The 22,996-nt window shown below is 47.4% G+C and overlaps 1 protein-coding gene across 1 annotated transcript in view; it reads right to left on the bottom strand.

Annotated features, from left to right (window-relative positions):
• Positions 1-15,766: 15,766 nt before the first annotated feature.
• Positions 15,767-22,996, bottom strand: part of ST14 (ST14 transmembrane serine protease matriptase) — a 37,833-nt gene continuing 30,603 nt past the window's right edge. The window contains exons 17-19 of the mRNA XM_063094644.1: positions 17,530-17,804; positions 16,506-16,642; positions 15,767-16,416 (exon numbers count right to left, since the gene is read on the bottom strand). Of these exons, the coding sequence (XP_062950714.1) occupies positions 16,255-16,416; positions 16,506-16,642; positions 17,530-17,804 (574 nt within the window). The 3' untranslated portion in view covers positions 15,767-16,254. The remainder of the gene's footprint in view (positions 16,417-16,505; positions 16,643-17,529; positions 17,805-22,996) is intronic.

Here is a 22,996-nt window from a genome sequence, read left to right as displayed (position 1 = left end):
TTCTTTTTATTTCAGTTATCAATTTAGTTTTCAAGTTGACAGATGCTATGTAAAGTCTCTCATACTGAGAGTAGTCCATTACAGTTTTGAAAGTTGCACTGCTGTCATCTTTCAGGTACCTGGAGTGAGTGACATCAGGTGCTTGGAAGGAATAAGATCATAAACTTTATTCACTTTCTTCCTTGTACAAAGTGGTAGCTTCTAATGCTTATATTTCAAGATATTTTTTAAAAAAGCAACAATCCCTAATACAGTAAAATTTGGTTTTATCCAAGTTCCCAATAATATATATAATTTTTCTGTTGTTACTGGTGCCTCCTGTTGCATCAGATAAAGATTGCCTGCCTCTTTATAGGGCACCCTTGTGGCACCTTATGTCCAGCTTGGAGGATAGTATTGGGCTTCTTTGTGCCTCTACTGTCTTTTCAAAAGCCATTTTATAAAAATCCTAGGTAGCCTATTTTAATATTTAAATATATATATTTGTGAAAGATACTTTTGGAACAGACTTTTTTTTTTACTTTAAAATTTCTGTATTCCCATTTTTAAGAGTAAATTTAAACTTTTCCAGGATTAGGAAGTGTCTTTTTTCCAGAGCAGCATAATGAGAAAGTCAGATTGAGGAAACAGGCCAGAATTCAGTGATAGAAGAAATTGATGTCTGGTTAAAGGAGACAGATTTGAAGGAAAAAGTTGTTTTAATGTAACAAAAAATGGATTGTTGAATAAAATTATTTTTGTTTCTGTAATTTCCTATTTGCTGCTACAGTAGCTCAATATTTTACAGGGCTAACACATAAATCTGGCTCCATTTAAAAACTGGAGGACTTTCTAGTGCAGCCAGCCTGGGAGGAAACTGCACTGCGGTCTTCCACATGGGCAGCTGATTGCTTTGTTTAGCTGATGCATGCTTTAATATTTGCCTAGAGCCCGGCAGCAAGGAAGTCTGGGGGGGACTTTTTTACCCTGCCGGTTATAGCATTATTCTTTTGGGCACTGGTATTTTTTGAAACCCTTGAGGGGGAGGGTAATGCTGGGGAGAAAATGTGAATTAAATTCCATAGATGGGTGTTTTTATGTCTTCTCTCCTAGAACTAGTACAACTCTTAACTGTGCCAGTCCCCAGCTCACCAGCTTTGTATCCAGTCATCATCTCATTCAAGTATGGCTTTACTTGGTGACAGTGGCCATAGCTAAGTTACTTGGCATGTTTGACTTTCAACAGTAACAAAAATGGTTTTGGATTTTGTTTTGTTTTATTGCCTAAAAATGTATACAGTGTCAGAACTTCACATTTTATATACTAGTATCTATTAGTATTTTACAGGAACCATAGTTCTTGGTGACTACATATATAAATATATCTATATATTTTTGTGACTTTTTTGTAAACCAAGTGCCGTTTCAACGTTACAATCATTTTTAGAGTTATTGTAATCAATGTGAATATCATGTTTTTTCAAATCTGTTCTGAGCCTATAGTGTTTGCTTTGTGAATATACGTGTATTGTATATATTCTGTATAGTTACATTGTACTGAAATATTAGCTTGTTTGATATAAGGAAAGTATGTATTGAGTACCTTTTTGCTAGCCTGATTGTTTAATCTTTTTAAAAAAGGTTTAAACTTTTTTTAAAAAAAAAAAAATCTTTAAACTGGCCTTTATTACATGGTCATAAATAAAGTTGCAGTTAGAAGGGATGGGCAGGGAAAAATTAGTTTCCAGTGTCTTTGGATAGAAACATAAGACTAAGATTTGTTTGGGTTTTTTTTCCCCATTAAAATACATTATTAATGCTTTATGGAATAAAATGTCCCGCTGTTGTTATTTATTATTGGCTGGAAGGAAGAATTGGTGGTGTTGGTTGAGGCCAAGTGGATGGGAAAAGTCATCAGAAAAGTTCATTACTTAAGTAAACATGCACTGAGGTGTACAGACTGGAGTATTAATTGTTAGACAGCACATGTCAGTTTTCTGCTCAAGTAAGAAAAGAGCTGTAAGTGCAAAGACTCCACAGACACCATCCCCAGAATTGGAAGGGAGATATCAAGGAGGCTGGTTAGAGGAAGTCGTCAAATCCGAGAGTTTGAACCCCAGGCCCTTGTGTGAAGCTGCTAATGATTGGTGGGCTGCATCTTTAGAAGTTGCTGTGAATCTTTCTGAAGTCGTACATTATTGACTAGAGACCCATTCATGCCACATCAGTGGTATCTTACAACCAGGAAGTAAAAAATAGGTATTTAGCAGGGGAAAGCAGCTACAAAATGAAGCTATGAAAGCCTAGAAAAAGGAAGGGCTTTCTAACCTTAGATTCATCTTGATGTGGATTTTGACAATATTGGTCTATAGAATGACAGTAACAGGCAAAGAAAAATATTTCATTGACTCCAACCTAGAAGGATCATTTTAGAATTAAGTTCAGAGAGGAAGAGGGTAAAATTTAAGAAGCGTTCTCTTTCATTCAGTGAGGGTGTTGAGTGTTTTTAACAACAGCTTACCAAACCCTCCAAGGTTATCAAACTGTGTTGGGTTCCTCGTAGCCTTGGCCATATGTGATGTATGTAAGTGTAGAACGTAGAATTTAAAATAAATATATCCTATGGTTTGCTCTACATATGAATTATGTACCAGAAAGATTCCTTTCAGAGAATGATACCAAAGTAATAACCAAAGATAAGTATTTCCTCAACTGATAGAGTTGAAATTCAGTTTGTGCTTTTTTCTCTTTTGAACAAGGATGTTTGTTCTAGGACTAAACTGAGAAATTTAACAAAATCTACAAACATACCAAGAGTTTAAAAGGGGAAAACCTACTTATAAACATCAAATCCCAGAAATCCTTTTTTTAATATGAGTAGGCTTTTATACAGATGGAAAAGCTGTAAGATATGACATACTCAATCTGGAAAGTGCTCTTCAGCAAACCAATTTATAATTAGGGTTTGAACTCTCTTCAAAGAGAAAGGTGTTTTTTTGTTTCCTTAAATTCTGATTGGTTTACTTGAATTTTCCTGCAAAAAGTTGAAATTTTTATACCTATCGATTTTATAGATAAGAAAACAAGTCATTGCAGAGGCTTTGACTTTGAAAGTTGCTTTAGAACTTAATGAGAAAAGATCACACCAAGTAAAATTCCCGTAGTCCATTCTAAATTAGGAGCTGAGGCAGAAATGCTTTCTTTGGCAATCCGAGTAATAGCAGTACACCTGTGTACATGATAACTGTTGTCCAAGAACATAATTCTTTATTGAATGCAAATGAGCCTACTTAAAAATTAGTTAAAATCTCTTATGTTTTACAGTATATAAAATGCTAGCACTTTTAGTGATTTGGTCTTCAGAAACGCAGTGAGGTAAGCAGGAAAAGTAATAAAAATATCCACATAGGTAGGTAGTGCTGTTCCTATACATTATAGAGAGACACCAGATCCACTGAGAAAGCTCCATGCCACTCACAGGGATGGAGTCTCAGAGGTCTTGAATCTGTGTGGACTCTGTGCTCTCTCCCAAACACAATAATTGGAACAGAAGCCAGGAACATTTTTGCCCTGCCAATTCTAGCGTTATAATTCTTTTTGGGCACTGGTATTTGTGAAACCCTTCATGGAGGGTAATACTGGGGGAAAATGTGAAATTATGCAGACTGATGTTTTTATGTCTTATGCCAGCATCTAGTTCTCCTAAAGGAGAGTCATAAATTTTTCTTACAGTGTGAAAAGAATTGCTCATGACCTTTTTGTAAAGATGTGGACTGGTCCATTTTTTCTCTGGGTGCTCTTATCTAGTTAATACCTCCACTGGGTTATCTTTCTCACCCTTGTTGATAACATTTCCCATTATTTTCTTCATTCTTACTGCTAGTAGCTTAATTCTAGCCTTTGTTTTTGGCCTAATAACATCAACAGCCTCCTAACTGCTATTTACTCTCTTTAGTCGGGGGCCCCCTTCTAGCCCATCCTTCACATTGCTACTAGAGTCATCTTTCTAATCAGGCCACTGCCCTACTTAAAAGCTCTGGCCCCCCTCTCCGTCGGGTCCCTTTCCTAGTCTGCTTTGCCTGGACTTTGAAGACAGCTCAGGCTTCAGAAACCCTCTCGGAACTTTCCCCTCAGTCCTCATTCCCACCTTCCACCTTCTTCCAGTTTGGGGTCAAAGGTCCCTCCTATTTATTCCCATAGCAGATTTTGTTTAGCTCTACCAAACCACTTCTCAGTCACAGGTCTTGTGAATCAACCTCGTTGGGTAGTTGTGAGAATTAAATGAGTTATTATAAAATGCTTAGAACAATGCCTGGTATATATTAACTATTTAGAAAGTCTTGTCTGTTATTAGAAGACTAGTGGTACTAGACCAGTGTGTCTTCCTTATCTGACTAAATTCTTGAGGTCAGGGAGTGTGTCTTGTGTTTGTGTATCCCTGTAGTACCTGGCATAGAGTAGAACTCAAAAATTGTTGGATGAATAAATGAATGTTGTCAAGAAATGGTCATAAGCTCAATTTACACAATGCTTGGAGGTACTTATCAGGGAACCTTAGGATGGAATACACAGAACCATTTTTGTCATATTGCCTGATGATTTGCCTCAGCTCTTAACTTTAGCAAATGTATCGGAATCTTACTTTAAAATGAGGGTCTGAAATACAAGGCTGTAGGAGTTATGAGTGAATACTAACTTTAATCCTCAGAACGATTGCTAACAACCTGGCCCAAATTTCTCCAAACTCGTGTCTGCTGCTCTGTTCCCTGGCATCTGGTTTCCTCATCGCTTCTCAAGGAAGCTTTCCCAGAGTCGTCCACATTAAATTGGGACTTTGTATTATTTTCACGTAGCATTCTGTACTTTTATTGCAATGTAATTGGCCATTTGCAAACAGTTGGACTGTACTCCATTAGATTAAGTTCTGTGAGGACAGTGACATACCTGTCTCTTGTACCAAGGGATCCCCAGGCCCCAGGTTGGTTGAATGAAGTCTTTGACCTTAAGTAGCTTAGGGGTGGCTGGCCAGTTTGCTCAGTCACATAGAGCACAGCCTTGTAACACGAAGTTCACAGATTTCGATCCCCATAGCAGTCTGCCGCAAAAATAAAAAAGGTTTCTGAAGTAAAGAATTAACACATAAAATGGATAGAGAAATAACTGATTGCCATGTGAGCTTTGGAAATTTGAAGGAGGGAGAGACCTGGCTGGAGAGCTTAGGGAAGGCGGCACGGCAGAGGCGGCACTTGAACTGGGTCTTCCTTGAAAAGAGATGTAGGATTTGTACAGACAGAAATGAAGGAGAGAGAGACCACTCCAGGAGACGGCCCTGAGCCTCAGAGCTAGCGTGTGCGGTAACAAAAGTAGTTTCTCTTGCTGAGCGTGACAGTATCCCTGAAGGGGAAGAATGGAAGGAAGCCTCGTAAAGTAGGCTGGGGCTCAATCAGAGAAGGCCTGGGGAGCTGCACCTGGATTTGGTAGGAAACGACCATCACGTGTTTTCCCGCAGAAGAACATGCTCAGAGCTCTCTCTAGGAAGATTAAGAGCAGGTATAAAGTAGATTAACAAGCATGCATGCAGACTTAACCGAGATCACTTAGGAATCACATCAGAATTTCAGATAAGAGCCCAAAAGAAGGCAATGGGAGTAGGGCTAGAGGAGAGGACATGTCTTTGTGACATCGGGCCTAAAACATGGAGCCACAGGCCAGGAAAAGTTTTTGGTGAGAGGCAGGCCTGTGACCTTAAGTCCAGGCCTCATCTCTGAACAGTGGCAAATACCTGCTGAGCATGTGGCAGTGCATGGAACACCAGAGAGCTTGCCCTCATGGAGTTTACATTCTTGGTGGGGGAACCGGGAGGGGAAGGGGCCACGGCCAACAAGAACAAGGTAAATGTAATATGTCAGGTGGTGCTAAGTGCCAAGCAGAAAAAGAAGGAGCAGGGAGAAGGAGTTAGGAGTTGGTGGGCAGGTGAGGAGGTGACAGCGTGAGAGCAAGGATGCTATAGACAGAGGGACAGCAAGTGCGAGGCCCGGGAAGAAAGGCGTGGCCCGCCTGGCCTGTGGACAGCAGGGAGCAGGGTCCCCACCCAGGTGGATTTGTTTTGAGGCCTCTGTGAGAAGAAGCCAAAATTGAACAGGCAATGCCAGAGAAATTAAAAAGTGAAACAACAGAGAAACTGAGCATGGAGGGAGTTTGTTTCCAGGCGTAATAGATGTCTTTTCCTGGACAAACTCAGAGGAAGCCTATTTCCCCAGCACAAGCCAAGGAGCAGATTGCTCTGAGTCAGAGCCAGGCACTAACAGCAGTTGTAGGTTTTAACATCCTCCATATCCAAATTTTTGGCTTCTATAAGAGTTTAAAATGTCATTTAAAAAACTGCTGCATGTCAAATACCCAGATGCAGCCCTTCCTACAGGAGGGCTGGCTGGCTGCACATCTGCTCCTGTGTATCCTACCCCAGGAGGCACACACATGCAGATGTACTTCACAGGCATGTGGTCTACACTCATCCAGTACACATGAAGTGGCCTTGCTAAGACCCATTCTCTTCTCCAAGAACCTCTGACCGGTGAGGAGACACACAACACTGCTCTGTGATGGCCTGTGATGGGGCGGGATGTAAACAGAAGGCAGCACGCATTTGGGTGGACGAACTAAGCACCGACTCACCCACTGGTACCCAGTGTGTGCTTCTACATTTGTGCATAATTTCTCTCCGGAACTGGGGTTCCACAGTACCCCGGCTTCCCACGTACATGTGTGACACCTCTGAGCATTCCAAATCACCACGTGGACACAGACTGTCAAACATGGCGGGGATGTCCCTGTGGAAAGAGATTGGCACAGATTAGCTTTGGGGGAGAGCTAGTTCTAACTTTGTTTTCTAAATATTCATGCACATACACACAGACGTTTATATGTAACGCTTCTCTCAGCAAAGAACAGGGAAAATGGAAGAAGGGGAGGCCTGCCTAGTTCAGTAAGGCAGCACTTTGGGAGCCCCAGTCCTACCACGTTATTGGAGCGCTACTATAGCCATTAGTCATGACCACCCAGGGGTCCATTCCCAGGACTGTGACCACACCCTGGTCAGACTGTAGGGCCGAGCTTCCACACTTGAAGCACATGGGACTAAAAACCCTTTTGCGTGCCGTGAAATTGGTGTGCTCCCAATTGAGCCTGCCGTTCCCCTCCTCTCAGTTCCTTCATTGCTGTCACCAACAACCACCATTCCAGAGCCAAACGTTCTAGCCCCTCACTTGCCTCTGTTTACCAGCATCAGGTGTGGAAGGATTTCCCCCAATTTGCTCATTCTCCACCCTGACTCTTCCACACGCAGTCATTGGTTTATCCCAGCTCTTCCACGAGTCAGTGGATTTCCCAGTTCATCTGGAAATTGTAGGTTGGGAATGGGACAGAGGGGCAAGCAGAGCCAAGAGCAGGGGGACATCGAGCAGCTTAGCTGTACCCAGCGGCCCTCAGTCTCCAGTGGGAACCAGGTGTGCACAGCCCAGCACTTGCTGCTCAGGTTCCTGACCCTTGCAGCATGGACATTCAGGCTTCTGTCCTCTCAGCATCCTAAGAGGCCACCTCTGAGGGAGGTAAATAAGAAGTTGGATGACCTGTGCTCAGTGCAGACACCAAGGTTTGCTCCTTGCTTCCCAGAAGCTCTCCAGGGCGCAGACCTGTGAATAACCAACGTACACAATAGAAGAGACTCACCAATCCTCAGGAAAGTGGAAGGAATCTGGGGAGGTCGATTCTGACTCAGTCTAAGCTTATATAAATCTAGATTGACAGGAACATGTAACAAATATGCCTACCTTTCCAGATCCAAAAACTCATCTTTCAGTAGCTGGGTGTTATGAAGTGTTGATGAAACAAACAGTTGTGCTCCTGCCTCTTTAAGGCTCTTTCCTTCCCTCCCGTGATAGAGCAGGGCAGAGAGCACCCAGCTGACTCCAAACACAGCACGTGAGTCCAGTGCTCCAGAGCGGTTAGCCTCCCTGCACTGCACTTTCCTCCTGGAGTCATTCTGAGGATCGTGGCTATACCTCTAGCGTCTAAAACACGGCCTAGCACATAGTATGAGGCTGGTTGAGTACCCTTTAGATGAATAAATGACGGGATAGGAATGGAAGCCTGCGATCAGGTTACACTTTTTTTAAACCACAGTATAATGTGAACCTCAGTACACTTCCTACCTGCCATTTTCACCCTCAGCAGTGGAAAAGCACCCAATTATGAGCTGTTGGCAGAGAAGTCAAGCTCTTCACAGTTCGTGGATGCTGCAGTACCAGGAGCAGCGCCAAAAAGCGGCTGGGCTGGACTTTAGCAACCCTTCCCCAGATCTTCATCAGCTTCCCCAGTACCTGATGTGAACATGGCCGAAGGGCTAGAAAAGAAAGGCAAAAGGGGTTGACATTCTAATCTTGGAGAAGAAAAGCCTCAGAAGTGTGAAATCCCAGCTCTGGCAGAGATGATCAAAGTAGCGTTTTGGGGCCCTCTATGCTTACGAGAAGAGAGGAGAGAGAATACTCAGTTCCCCATAGCAGTGGCCACAGTCCCAAATTCCCCTGACCTCCCAAAACCTGCCACAGTACTCTGGCTGCTGCGGCCACTGGCCATGCTGAAACGCAGTGTGTGAGCGCCCCCTACTGCTCTCACCGGGCATGACCCTAGGGCGAGTACGAAAAAACAAACCAAAATCATTTCTCTTTACCCTTAACACAGACTTAAAAAATATTCTTTCTTTTCAAAACCAAACCAAAAGGCTTTTGTTTAATAAAAATGTTTTATGGAACCATTGAAACTGAACCGCTCATTTGTTTTTCAAAAGCCTTTGAACTAGAACAAAACGTAATATCTCTTCAGCACTGGTTCTTGCTACATTTCCCCAGGTGCCAGTGAAAGTCCTTGTCACTGGTAATCCAGAAATATTTTTGTCCCCCACACAGGTTCAATCTGTGGGTCTTCTTAGGAACTGGAAATCTGAGCAAAGAGGAGTGCCCTGAGCACAGCAGGACCCAGGACATGCTTTGTGCCCCCCACGGAATTTCAATCGATCCTCCTTTTCCACTGACTCACGGCTCCAGGCCGAGGTACCCCTAGCACTCTGGCCTCTGCTCCCTTTGCTAAGCTTCCCCCAAAGCCAAGCAGCATGCAGCATCTTCTCAAGGGAGGAAGATGAATGTCACAGACTGGTCCTTCTGAATCAGAGAACAGAACACATCGTTCTGCCCACAGCCTAGACCTCAAGGAAACATTTTCTCCCTCCAGTCCACACTGCACTAGGCAGAGGAGTAAGAGAAAGCAGATGGTTTGGCCCCTGAGAAAGCGACATGCCTCGGGGCTGCTGGGATAGCCAAGGAAATGGGAAGGGGAAAGATTTTGAAATGCTGAAATAGTCATTTCAGAGCCCAACTAGTGAAAGTCCATTTTGGCCTTTTTTTTACCTTACCAAGTTCCAGGTAGAGAGTGCCTTGGCTCTAGAAGCAGTGCAAAACTTAATCGCACAGGCTGTGGGGGCTGGCAGCCAGGTTACATCCTTTCTCTCCCCTTACTGAGGAACCATGAACAAGATACTCACAGGACCATCTCCAGGCCTCAGTTTCCTCTCACATCATGGGAATGATAGAATCTGCTTATAAGACTGAGATGAAGTGAGGTGACGTATACAAGGCACTTAGCACAGCCTGTTGGTTGTTACCGACACCTACTAAATATTATTGGAACAGATGATCTTCCAGATCTTACTCAGCTCTAACATCCGGCAGTGGTGGGGAGAGAGAGGTAGTTCATAATCCCTCTTGGCAAAGGCAGGTGTACAGAGACGGGCTGGAGGCACAGTGAGTTCCTAGTCACGGGAAGCCTGTCTGTGCTCTCACAGCGTTAATGAGAGGATGCAAATTCCTCGCTGGTGGTTGGCCTGGGTGACCTCGAATTTAAGGTTCTTTCCAACGGTGAGGTTGGATTGTGGTATTCTTCCAGTTCTGAAAAGGTGCCCCTCAGGCAGCTGCTGCCCCAGGAAACACTCCACTCAGCAACTGAAGGGTCACGGAATAGTCCTTGCACACACCCAAAAAGTCCCCAGGCAGAGGCACCTTTCCCTGCACTCAGCCCAGGCCCATCAACCAGATGCTGAGCCCTCGCCCTGCTAGGAATGTGAGCTCGTGCCTGGCTCTGGACGTGCCTCAGGACCCTGCTTCCTGAGTGTCAGCGTTGACAGGGGCCTGACGAGCCCTAAGCAGCCCCACGTCCCACATCAACTGCCCTTTCCCCTGTCACAGATGGCACAGATTTGCTGAATTAACGAATGGCTTCTTTCCTCATCCTTTCCCCTGGCTTATATAAATAAGCTTGTTACCCATTTTTTGCAACTGAGTCACATATTTAAAACTTAGATTTCATTTTTTCCCTCATCTGTATCTACATTTCTCCTGTCCTATTTGTCTGCCTTAGGTCTTTGGACAGTACTTAGATTATGAACTTCAGAGATGTCAGATGCCCTGTGTATTCTGGGGGCTCTTCTGGGAATGTGCTTCTGTGTGGACAGAGGTCTTGTCTCCCTTCCCTGGTGGACCTGGTCCCTCTATCTACCCCCCCCCCCCCCACACACACACACACTTCTCTTGTGGCCTCGTGGAAAAAGCGCACCAGCTCGGGATGGAAGAGCTTCCTCACCGAGTTAAACAAGACCACATGAAGTTCCAGGGAGGCCTGGCGCGGGTTCTGGTTGTTCTCGGGCACGGGTGGGGCAGGGAAAGAGTGATCACCTCCATGGCGGATGGAGGCAGCAGGCAGGGAGAGCCAAGGCGGAGGAAAGTGAAGTTCCCATCCCAGGAAAATTCACACAGGCCTCCTGCTGGAAGATTCTGAGACAGTGGAACAGATAATGGGATCAGTTCCACCTACTCCTGGAAGCAGCTCTCAACAGTGGCTTTTTAGGAAATGGTGAGAGGTGAGAGAAAGGGTGGAATGGACCATATGATCTCCAAGCAGCAGGCACGGGATGATGGAGCCTGGGAGTTGACGCACCTCTAGAAAAGGAGAGAAACAAGAAAAGGACAGTCAAGCTTGTCGAAATCCTAACAGTTAAGATTTCTTCATCAGAATACAATGTCTTCACTGTAGGCATATCAGACCACAGAAGTAATTAGTATGACGGACACATCAGCATCTGGGGCAGGAACAGCCTGTGCACGATCCCGACACGGGCAGGTGCCTCCGTCCCACCCATTCTAGCTGTACCTGACGTCCCTCTCCTCTCCGTCTCTGCCACAGGCTCAGAAGGGCTCATTCCAGAGCAGAGCCAGGCCAGTCCCCTGCTGCCACCTGCTGCCACCTGTTGGCAGTGGGATTGCAGGAGCCAGTGCCACTCCCAGCCCTAGATGAAATGGCCCCTCTGACTTCTTCCCCCTTTGTCAATGCCATGCCTGTCACCTTGTGTGAGAGCAGTTTGAACCATCTTGTAGGCCACCCTGAGATACAAAACCAGGTGAGAAATATCCCCAATTCCTGCTTTGGGGTTTGCTCTCATCTTTCTCAGTGGCAATCAGAGGCTTCCCAACCTCTCTTCCTGATTGTCACCCCAAGGAACCCCACCCAACTCACTGGCCTGGCCAACCATTATCCCCACCTGCTTCCAACCAGCACTCATCCTTCCCTCCCCAGCCAACCATACTTACTGGGCAAACTGAGGGGGCATCGTGGCTAACAAAGTCACCCTCCCTCTGGCTAGGTGGACCCCAGGGACCCAAGAAGCAGAGCAGCCTGTTCCACGCAGGCTGACAAAGCAGATGGAAGACAGGCACATGACCAGCCAGAGCAAAGCCCCGCCTGGAGAGTGGTTCTTCCTGGCTGGAAGGTCTCTTAGGGAGGTGTCAGGATTCCCAAAGGAAGGGGCCTCATGCTTAGAAAAGCAGTTCCCCAAGTGCTGGTCCACATGTACCTGCTTCAGGTTATTCAAAACTTGATTTTCTCTCTTGTAGAATGGGAATGACCATAGAGGAGTTGTGAGGTTTAAATGAAATAAGACACATAAAGCAGTTAGAAACTTAAGGGGCGTGCATTAAACGTGGGATATGCTGAACATGCATTGTGCCTGTCATTTCACAGCTGGGAGAAATTCAAGTGTCTGATAATCACTGGCTGAAAGATCCAACTTCCCTTACATGTGGTTACAGGTGGGTACACGTGTGCGTGCGCGCGCGCACACACACACACACACACACACACAGCTCCACCCCTGTATTAGTCCTTTTTGTGTTGCTATAACAAAATACCTGAAACTGGGTGATTTACAAATAAAAACATTTATTGCTTAGTTTCTCAGGCTGGGAAGTCCAAAGTGGTCGTGGCAACAGTGACCCAGAGGTTTCACACTGCAAGATGGTGCAGAGAGAGAGAAATACAGACTCTCCTCTTCTTTTAAAGCCCTCAGAACCACGCCCCTGACCACCATTTTTAATCCATTTACTACTGCACGGTCCTACAATCCAATCACCTCTTCAAGGCTCCACCTTCAATTACCACAATAGCATTTCCCACCCTCTTAACAGTCACAGTGGGGGCTAAGTTTCTAATACATAAAACTTGGGGAACATAATTCCAGCTTCAGTAAGTCTTGGGGGAACAAAATTCTATCCACTACAACCCCCCCAAAATGCCTGTGTGTGAACAGCGTGAACAGACGTGCCTGTGCCTTATAGACGGCCCTGCTCAGCTGTCTTGGGAGCCCACTGGGAATGTCTCACGGATGTTTCTCATTGCTCGCTTTCACAGATAACACCCACGGGCAGCCACAGGACACCTCTCTGTTCTCCTCAACCTCAAAAGCCACCTATTAAGCCTACCCTGCAGATTGGGGATGGAGTGGGGCGCAATAGAGGGGCTGAAGGACTGGCCGGGAAAAGCTTCATGCTGGGGGCCTCTTGGATGCTCAACCTGAGACAAGCACCGATTTTTCTGCACTGAAAGGTCACTGGAAAGCAGCAGCAGACATCCTTGCAAGAAGAGATGCTCCCCACCCACCCACCCACCCAGCAGCTCTCTCCCCTGGAACAGCACGAGATCGCCACTGCATGACTGAACCAGCAGCCTGAGCAACGGCCTCCCGGCCTCCTGGCCCCCCTAGACCTCCAATCTGGGTCCAGGACTTGAACCACACCTCTTCTCTAAAGTGTGTCCTAACTAATCCAAATCTCACTGTGATTACCGCAGAATCTAGGTCTGGGTCACACTCCCTGTGGCTGCAAAAGGCAGGACCATGAGTGAAACATTCATTAAACTTTCAGTGGTTTTGCTCAGTAGCTAAAACAATTGAAATACAGGGCAGTTTGAGGGGACCAGAGAGATGGGTCATTTTGAGATTCCCAGCAACAAAGATACTCAGGGAAAACACACCATGGTGGTTCACTGAGCATGGGGCCCATGCTGGGCAACCACTCAGGTCACAGCCCTGATGGCTGTCTGGGGTGGAATGAGGGGCACTCTTACTCTCAACGCCTGCAAGTGTGTTAAGTGGATCTACGAGCGCATCATTCATTCCAGGCCCTGCACTGGGCTACAACCACAGCAGACTGCTTTCCCTCGGTGGCATTTTCTGTCCCACACTTGGAGCTAGAGTTCTTGAATTGAAAATGCAAACGTTCGCGAAACAGTTTTGGCCACTTGTCCCTCCCCCAGCCTTCCCCGGGGAAGAAAAGGCAGGTGAGTAGTGGCCAGCACAGGACTCTGGCCCCTTCTGCTGCTGTCCTCACAGGGAGGGACGGTTACAGGTTGTTGACATTCCCACCATCGGCTCAGGCTCTTTGTATCAGTGACTTGCCTTCATTAGACCTATCAGCAATGAGCCTCAGAGTGATGTGTCTGACCTCCTGCTAGTTAAGCATTCTGAGCCTATTCTAATCTCCCAAAGGCATTGACACTTGATTGATTTTCCAGGGATCAAATGTTTCTGTAAATTCAGGCAGGCTTCCGGGCCCGCGGACCAAGGGCATGCCTGCAACCACAGCACCGCGTGCCCAGCGGGGGGCACCCAGTGATGCCCTCTGTCCGTGGACACACTTGGAGGGGCAAGACCCACTGCTCACAAAGAACTTGCAAACCTCAGTGTGCGTTCGAATCACCTGGAAGGCTTCTTAAGAGCACAGACTGCTAGGCTCCACAGCAGAGTTCCTGATTCAGGAGGTCTGGGTGAAGTGTGAGAATTTGCACCTGTGAGTTCCCAGGGGATTGTGATGCTCCTGCCCAGGAACCACGCTGTGTGAACCACTGTCATAGAAGACATGCCAGGTCCCCACCCCAAAACCCCTACTGAGGGTCCTGGAGAGGGTGAAGGTGACCCTAAAGGAATAATCATCTGTGTTTTTAACTTGCCCCACAGGTGGAAAACAGTGAGTCTAAAAACCACAATTACCTAGAACAGGGAAGCAGGAGAAAGACGCTGCCATTTGGGAACAAAGGCACTTGTACAGCAAAGTCGTTAGCCAACCCTGCCATGTATCTGAGCTGGTGGAGTGAGTTTTCAGATGTATATAAGGCCATGGTGAACAGTGAGGGTGCTGTGGGGTGGCACAGGCTGGGCTGGTCTCCTTGAACCCACTCTGGGGACAACCACATCTACAACTGCACCAAACCCTGGCTGCCGAGGTCCACACAGGCTTAGGAACCAGACCAGACACAAATAGAGCCACGTGAAACCTCTCCACTTAATGCAGCCTCTTGCTCAGCACCTACTTGGGGACACTTCCGTCCTGCGCAATCAGGAGGGAGCAACCATGTCAGGGAGAAAAGAAATGACATTTGCAACACAGTACAGTCTGCGCAGGAATCTTCTGGCATCATCTTCGTTCTTTCTGCTTCCCACACCTTTAAGAAGAGATGCTCTTTCCCTTGCCTGGGAGAAAATCCAACATATAATGCATGCACAGGCTCCAGACAAAACTTCTCCCCACCTCAAGAGTGAAACACTCAAGCTAAAATGAAAGAGGCAGCTCAAACCCCACCTCCTCCAAGAAGTCTTACCAGATTGCTCCAATCAGACTGTATTTCTCCTCCCCTTTTGTTTCTATAACTCATGGAGCACAAAGACCATTTATTCAGCATCGTCTAGGAACCAGGCCCGAGCTGGGGATACAGTGATGAGAAAGGCCACCCACTTTGTTCTCATGACTCTGCCATATGATTTGTCTTCCTAGGTCCACTCGTTTCCCGACCCCAGCTCGTATGGTGCCTCGACATACAAGAGGCCCTCAAATGTCCCTTTGAAAGCTCCCTAACCCCTCCCCAAATCCTTGACTGTCCCTCTGGGCCACCCCAAGCAAGGAGAAAATGTTTTAAATTACTAAGTAAAAAATCAAGGGGCATAACACGAGAGGTGTGGATGTCCTTAAGCAAAGCAGCATTGTGCCAAGGCCTCAGAACCTATACACTCAGCCCACACTACACACCAGTTCATGCACACGCTTGTGTCTGCATGCACACACAGCTAACATGACCACCCGTCTTCCTGACACAGCTCCTCCCTCCCCTCTGCATACCTCTCCCCCAGACTCCCTGCCAACCTGTGAACTTTCTGCCCCTCCTATCCAGCTGCAGGAAGAGCAGAAACACAGCCCATTGCTGGCCTGGAGAAGGTGACGGGGCACTGTGGTCCCATTTGGGCTGACTTCAGGGTCTGTGCTGAGGGGAATTATGTCCAGTTTCCTGCAAATGGAGCTAGGAGGAAGGAGAGCCCATCAACTCCAGTAAGAAAAAAAAATAGAATGTTTTACTCAGACACACAAATACACACACTGAAGCCCACCCTGGGAGCGGGTAAACAAGTCCAATCTCAGACCTGTCTGTTTTCCAAGGTCCTCAGTCCTGGCTTTCCTGAAGAGTATGACCCTAGGACCCCACAGCCCAGAGCCTGCAGCCCCTACCACCTCTGACTAGGAGGTCCCAGAGCTACATCACAGCTGCTCTTCAGGAACAGAGGAGGCCGGTTTGCAGGAAGAGGGAGCTGGAGGGGGAGGCTTTGTCTTCGAAACTTCGCCCCCAGCTGAGACACTCGCACTGCGGGTCCTCTCCCCACCTCCCAGCCTACTTTCGAGGCTGAGAGAGGCAGAGGCTCTCCAGGCAGATTCACCATCTCCAGTCCTGGGGATGCAGTTCACAGTCTGGGTTCCGGGGGTGGGGTAGGGCGGCCCAAGGCAGGCATGTAGTCAGCAGTCCTGTCAGCCTGCAGGTATGCATGTTGGGGTGGCCGGAGGGTGGCTCCTGCCTCTACACCCCAGTCTGCTCTTTGATCCAGTCCCGAAATACAGGGAGCCTCGTGTACACGCCTGGTTTGTTCCTCTGAGCACAGCCTTCACCCCAGCTCACCAAGCCGGCCTGGAAGATCCGCCCATCCGCCTCCACGCTGGACAGGGGGCCCCCGGAGTCACCCTGCGCAGACCAAGCCCAGGCATGAGCGCCCCGCCCACCAGGCCCCGCCCCATCTCCCGAGCCCGCCCCAGGCCCCGCCTCCCACGCACCTGGCAGGCGTCCACGCCCCCGCTGAGGAAGCCCACACACATCATGCGCGCGGTGATCTGCTGCGGCAGCAAGCTCTCGCAGGTGGTCTGGTTGATGACGCGGATCTCGCCCTTCTGCAGGATCAGCGACCCGGTGCCTGGGGACAAGCAGGACAGGCTGACCCAGGGAGCCGGCTCCCCACGGAGCCAGACGCTGGGGAAAAGTGTCACTCGCCTTGCTCCCCACAGGAGTCATTCTACTAGCAACACTCCGGAACAACCCAAATGCCTGTGCCTGACAGATGGTTAGGTAACTGATGGCACGTCCACTCCCCTGAGGTATTGTGCAGCCACATAGAGCAACCAGGCGCATGCTGAAAATCTGTCCTACATGGCGATAACCGGGTATGAGAACAAAGAGGAAAAGAAAGGGCCACAAAATGCCCCCGTGGTTCGTGAGGGCAGTAGAGCTGGAAGTCCAGTTCTTTTTTTTTTTTTTCCCTTTATATTCTGTAAGTTTTCAGCAATGTGCTAAATATATATTAACTTTATGATGGATTTTTTTCAATCTAGCATTTGCCAACTAATGGCCTGCTTCCCACAGGTGGCAGCAGAAGGGGCAGGCAGCAGTGGGGGCCAGTTCCTGTGACAGCTCAGCAGGCCTTTCTAAGTCACAAAGTGTTTCCAAGCCCACGTTCTCACATTCACCAAACACTATCTGGGAAGGTGTTTTAACCTTCATTTTGCAGATGAAGAAACAGGGTCAGAGAGTTTAAGCAACTTGCTCAAGATCACTCAGGTAGTTAAGTGGCAAGGCCAGACCTGCAATCCAGAACCCAGCCTGCCAATCCCACGCTCCTTTTAGTAGAAGCTCCATTCCATCCTGGACAGCCTCATCCTGCCAGGCACAGGGAAACCAGGTCAACCCTCCAACTCTTGCTGGAGGCCGCACCAACTCTTGTGTGCAGATTGGGCTGGACACCCAAGAGGGTGGAAATGCAGGGGCACCGTAGCCTTGGAGGAAGGCCCCAGGCTGGAGGCTCACCTCCCTCCTGGGTGTGGCCCCAGCCCGTGACCCAGATGGCCTTGCCAGCGGGGAAGACATGGGAGGTGTCAGGCAGGCAGATGGGCCGCACCACGGTGCTGTACTCGGCTGGCTGCTCCAGCTCCAGCAGCGCAATGTCGTAGTCAAAGGTGAAGTCATTGAAGAAAGGGTGGGAGATGAGGCGCTTGACCCGGTGTTCCTGCACCCCGGAAGCGCTGCGCTTGCTCTGGTCATGCAGGCCGAGGAAGGCTGTCCACACCGTGGGGTCCGAGTACCTGGGAGAGGTAGCAGGATGGCCATCGTGAGTGCAGAGCGCAGGTGTGGACCACCGTGAACACCAGCAGGCTGCTCTGCACAGAGCACCCGGCAGCCGCTGAGCAGGAGGTGACCGCGATGACTCTCACCTGGTCTTGACCCTCCACTGGAAGCTTTACTAAGTGCCTCCTACTACAGCACTAAACCCCTCTTGATCTCTTTTTTTCCCTCTTTTAATACATTTTTAATCTGATTACAAAAAAAATATGTATCTGAGGAATCTGATCTTTCACAGAAAGAATAACCCAAAAAATCAATCCAAATAATTTTTGGACACAGTGGTATACCCTAAAATGAAAATGAATTGAAAAATATATTAAGTTTTATCTACTTTGTTGTTGGCAGTGGAATGGGTTTAGCAATCCTACAACTGTGTCATGTACACTGGAGGACCAAGCAAAGACGAACATACATGGATGTTGCTGGGAGCCAACTTCCAGGGTGGGAAGAGGGAGATACAGACATGGAATGAGATGTGAGGTATCAGCAAAAGCTCATGATTTTAAAAATTGGCCTAAAAGCAATGCCAGTCCCAATAGCACCCAGGACTTGGTTTCTAAATATCCTTCTCCATTAAAGGGAACCAGGGCTCCCTGGAGAAATGGCTGATTTCCGATCTGGGGCAAGAGTATAAAGTGAACCTGCAACATTTTCTTTCAGCAGGAAGTGAGTGAGCGCTCAAACATCATGCAGCCAGGCTGACAGAGCTTTCGCGGCTGACATCGGGATAAGACGAACACCCAAAATAACAACAGGACCAGATGTGTCTTGATGTACAATGGGATTACGACCTGATTAACTGTGGCAAGTTGAAAATATCCTGAGTCAAAAATGCATTTAATACACCTAACCTACCAAACATCATATCATGGCCTAGCTTACCTTAAACATTTAAACATGCTCAGGACAAAATCATCTAACGCAAAGCCTATTTTATAATAAAATGCTGAATAGCTCATGTAATTTATTGAATACTATACTGAAAATGAAAAACACAACAGCTGTATGGGTCCTCAAAGTACAATTTCTACTGAACATGCATGGCTTCACCATTGTAAAGTAAAAAAATCATAAGTCAAATCATCCTAAGTCAGGGACCATCTGGTACATATTGAATAATTTAAAAGGAGGGGGTGGCGGAATCCATCAATTCATCCTGAGCCAAAAAATAATTTCAGCAAAATTTATAACAGGAGAAGGAAAACTATTCTTTACAGAGAAACACCACCTAATAAATGTAGAAGAAATGATACAATAAGAAATCACATTCACACCTGCCATAGCAATAATTAGTGCATGCAAGAACCATCAATGGATGCTGAAACCACTGGATAAAAAAGTGTTGGGGAACAAAATATTCACACTGATTCAAAGTATCACCCGAGATTACTTATTCATATGCAAGGGTAAAATCCTTCTATGATGGAGAAACCTGGCGGACACCATCTGCACCAGGTGCTAAGACTCCTCTCCCAACCACCCCCACTGATGGCAGATTGTGTGTTTCCTGAGAAGGACATATCACCTATGTAGTACTTCCTAACTCTAACCATGAAAAACAATCAGAAAAATCCCAGCTGAGAGACATCCTGCCTGGACTGGACTTTTCAAAAATGTCAATTCCATAAAAGACCAAAAAATTAAAGCCTTGAGGGAACTATCACAGATTAAAAAGAGATTAAAGAAACCTAATGACTAAATACAAGGTATGATGACCCTTGACTGGATCCTAGAATTTAAAAAAAAAAACAAAACACTGGAGGACAGATGAACTGTGGACAGTTTGCAAGCTCTAGCATGGTACCAGTGCTACTGTTTCTGCATGTGCCCACCACACAGTGGTTACAAGGGAGAATTTCCTTGTCTCAGGGGATAGAGGCTGGTGTAGTCAGGGGAAAAGGGTCACAATGGCTGCACGCAACTCAGAAATAGTTACAAAAAATACACGTGCATGTGTGAATAGAGAGAAAGAAAGCAAACGTGGTCAAATTCAACAATTACTCAATGCACATGAACGCTGTTCGCTGCACTAGTCTTTTTTTTTTTTCTTTCATTGCAACATTTTTGTAGATCTGAAAAATTTTCAAAATAAATAATTGGGAAAACATGTTTTTAAAACAGAAAATGTGCATTTGATGAAGAAAAGCATAAAGGCCGTCTTCATTCTCTCTGAGCCCTCAGGGGAGCCCGGTTCTCACCCCGCTGGCCACTGGACCCAGCCTCCTCCTCCGCCGTCTCTCCCAGCCCCTGCCTGAAGCCCTGCTCATCCACCCTCGGCTGCCCCCGCGCCCGTCCCCTCCTTGCCATTCTTGCTGCCAACTGCCTGTAAAATCCCACAGCAGACTGAAGCACTAGCCTCAAACTGGGCTGCGCCTCTGGCCTTTCCTCACTCTCATCTGTGGCTGCCAGAAATCGCTTCCTGAAACCTGCTCTTGTGAGATCCTTTTCAACTCATTCAACAGCCAAAAGGATTCCCAGGGCCTACTAAGACCTCCTCACCTCCCCAAGCAGGTATCCTCATCACCATTAATTGGCCTGACCCTTTCCTAACTTTTTCTCCCGATCATCCTCACATCCAACCATGTGGTCATCCAGCCGGCCAGCCATTCGTTCAACGATGACTGGGCATCTATGATGTTCCAGGAATTGCACCAGACCCAGTCTTCAAACTCACAGTGTTACTTGGGAAGAGAGACATAAAAACCACCAACTCCAGCACAGCATGGAGAGTGTCCCCAGAGGAGCAGGCCAAGAGCAATGGAGAAGCACGGGGAGCAGGGGGGAGGCGCTGAGCATGGGGAAACAGGGCGAGCCATGAACCCGCCTGGAAATCAGCCAGGACGTGGCCGCCAAAGCCTGCGGGTGGGGGAGAAAGCGGCATATCTAAAGACAGCAAAGGGGGCATTCAGGAAGCCCCACAACTGAACATGGAGAGGACCCGAGGCAGGACAGGAGGTGGGTCAGACAGACGGGCAGGGATCAGATGATATGGCCCCGTCAGTCACTCCAATGAGTTTCCACCCACCCTGCACAACGTGACAAGCATTGAAGCAACAGGCTGACGCAGTCAGAGTTGAGGGGCGCTCGGGCCCTGTGCAGCACAGACTAGCATGCTGAGAAGGGAGTGCTGCAGCCACCTAGGCTAGGGCAAGCCAGGCAGTAGCTGTGCAAAATGCAAAACAGTAGAGGTGTTTCCAAAGAACTCAGGAGGCAAGGATTCGGGGGTTAAAAGGATGGGATGAGATGGGGGAGAGAGGAGAGTCACCCCGGTCCCCTCCAGCTCAACACCCCATAATCCCAACACCCAACACAAACACCCCCTTGTCAAGTTCCTTACCTGTGCCTGGAGCCTTCTACCTCCTATCCCCGAAGCCAGGCTCCATTCACCTGCAACCTCAGCTCGAGCCCCCGCTTTCATGAAGCTCTTTCTTAATTCTGCCACAGTGGTCTTTTCCCTAAAACCCACCTTATTCAGCTAGGACAGTATCTGATTGTGTCAGCAGCCTCAGCCTCTAGTCATTCACCTTACTCACGGTCGACCGGCAACTGAGACCAGCTGGGAAGAGACAGCCATCGACCTCCCACAGTGACTGTCATGGTGTTAGAGCACACTTGATGATCACTAACACTCAGGCAGAGCTTACGAAGGACCAAGCCCTCTTCTCCATGCTGACACATGAAGTCATTTTATCCCCAAACAGCCTTGAGAGGTAGGGCCACTCATTTTAAGATGAGAACCCAGGCACAGAGAGATTAAGTAACTTGCCCAAGATCACACAGCTAATAAGTTATAGGCCACAATTTGAACCCAGGCTGCCTATGCCCTTAACCACATTATTCCAGCTCTCAGTGACACCCCTACGAGCACTTGAAGACTCAGAAATGTGTTCCAAGTGACTTGACTCCAGGGCCCTGCACACACCACATCTCCCTGCCTCTGTGCACAATGCCCCCCTTGCCTGGAAGGTCTGAGCCACCCGGTCCTGCTGACAGACACTGTCACGTTTCAACACTCAGTTCAGACACCCCAGCTCACGAAGACACTCCCAAGAGTCCTCCCCAGCCCCTCGGGTGGAATTCTAAGCACACCTGGCCGGAGAAAGCCTGGACACAGTTCTGGCGTAGCACTGACTGCATGTGTGCACGTGTGCATATGCATATATGTGTGTGACATGTCTTGTCCTCTACCCTGGCAAGTCTGTGGAAGGACAGGGACCAAGTCTTATTCACATGTGTCTCCCTCATGCTAATAACAACGATGGATGTTAAATGTATTAACTGCACTGTTAATTGGCAGAAGTAGGACTGATGAAGGGGAAGGAAAATGAGAAATGAAACGAAGCAAAGGAAAAGAGGAAGCAGTAAACGCGGGCACGGGGTGAGTTCTTAGTGAGTACACACACGCATTTCCTAGCTCAACCCGCCAAGAGGGCCCAGGAACAGAGACGCTGCAGCTACAACAAGCACGATGGACGCCAGGTCTTGTTTTCTAAATACCATCCCCCAATAAAAGGGCTCCCTGGAGAAATGGCTGATTCCAGGGAGGGTAGAGAAAATACAAGATGAGCCTGGGGCATCTGGTAATGCCATAAAGCAAGAAAGTTACTCAGAAAAAAAGGCGGGGGACACAGAAGGCAACCTCGAAGAGTTCCCAATGATCAAATCTAGAACAATACAAGCAATGGAGTAAATATGGTATTGGATTACACCCCAAAATATAAAACAAATCTACAAGTCCATATGAAGTAAATAAATGACTAAAATAAATGGAAGAGAAGGTATAAATCTTCCTTACAGAATTCCAAATTGACTCTCATTGAAAAATCAGAGTATAAAAAGGGGGAAAATCGTTAACGTTGTAGTGGAGAAAGCTGGCAAGCCTTATCTTAACCAAACTATAAAGATGAGTGTCACCAGTGATGTCATGTTGACATAATTTACCTGCCAATATGATGTGCCATTCCTCCCAAACACTCATAATTCCAGTCTAATCCTGACAAAGACACCAGACAAACCCAGATGGGAGGCCATTCTATAGGAAACGTGGCCTCAAGACGATCAAGGGAAAGACTGAGGAACTGTCACAGACGAGAGGAGACTGGAGACAGGACAGGGATATGCAGTGTGCTGACCTGGCCTGGCTTCCAGGACA

Source organism: Cynocephalus volans, chromosome 4 (genome assembly GCF_027409185.1).
Source record: "Cynocephalus volans isolate mCynVol1 chromosome 4, mCynVol1.pri, whole genome shotgun sequence".
NCBI classification, from domain to species: Eukaryota; Metazoa; Chordata; class Mammalia; order Dermoptera; family Cynocephalidae; genus Cynocephalus; species Cynocephalus volans.
Note: the sequence above shows the minus strand (reverse complement) of the source record. Positions and strands in the feature narration are given on the sequence as shown.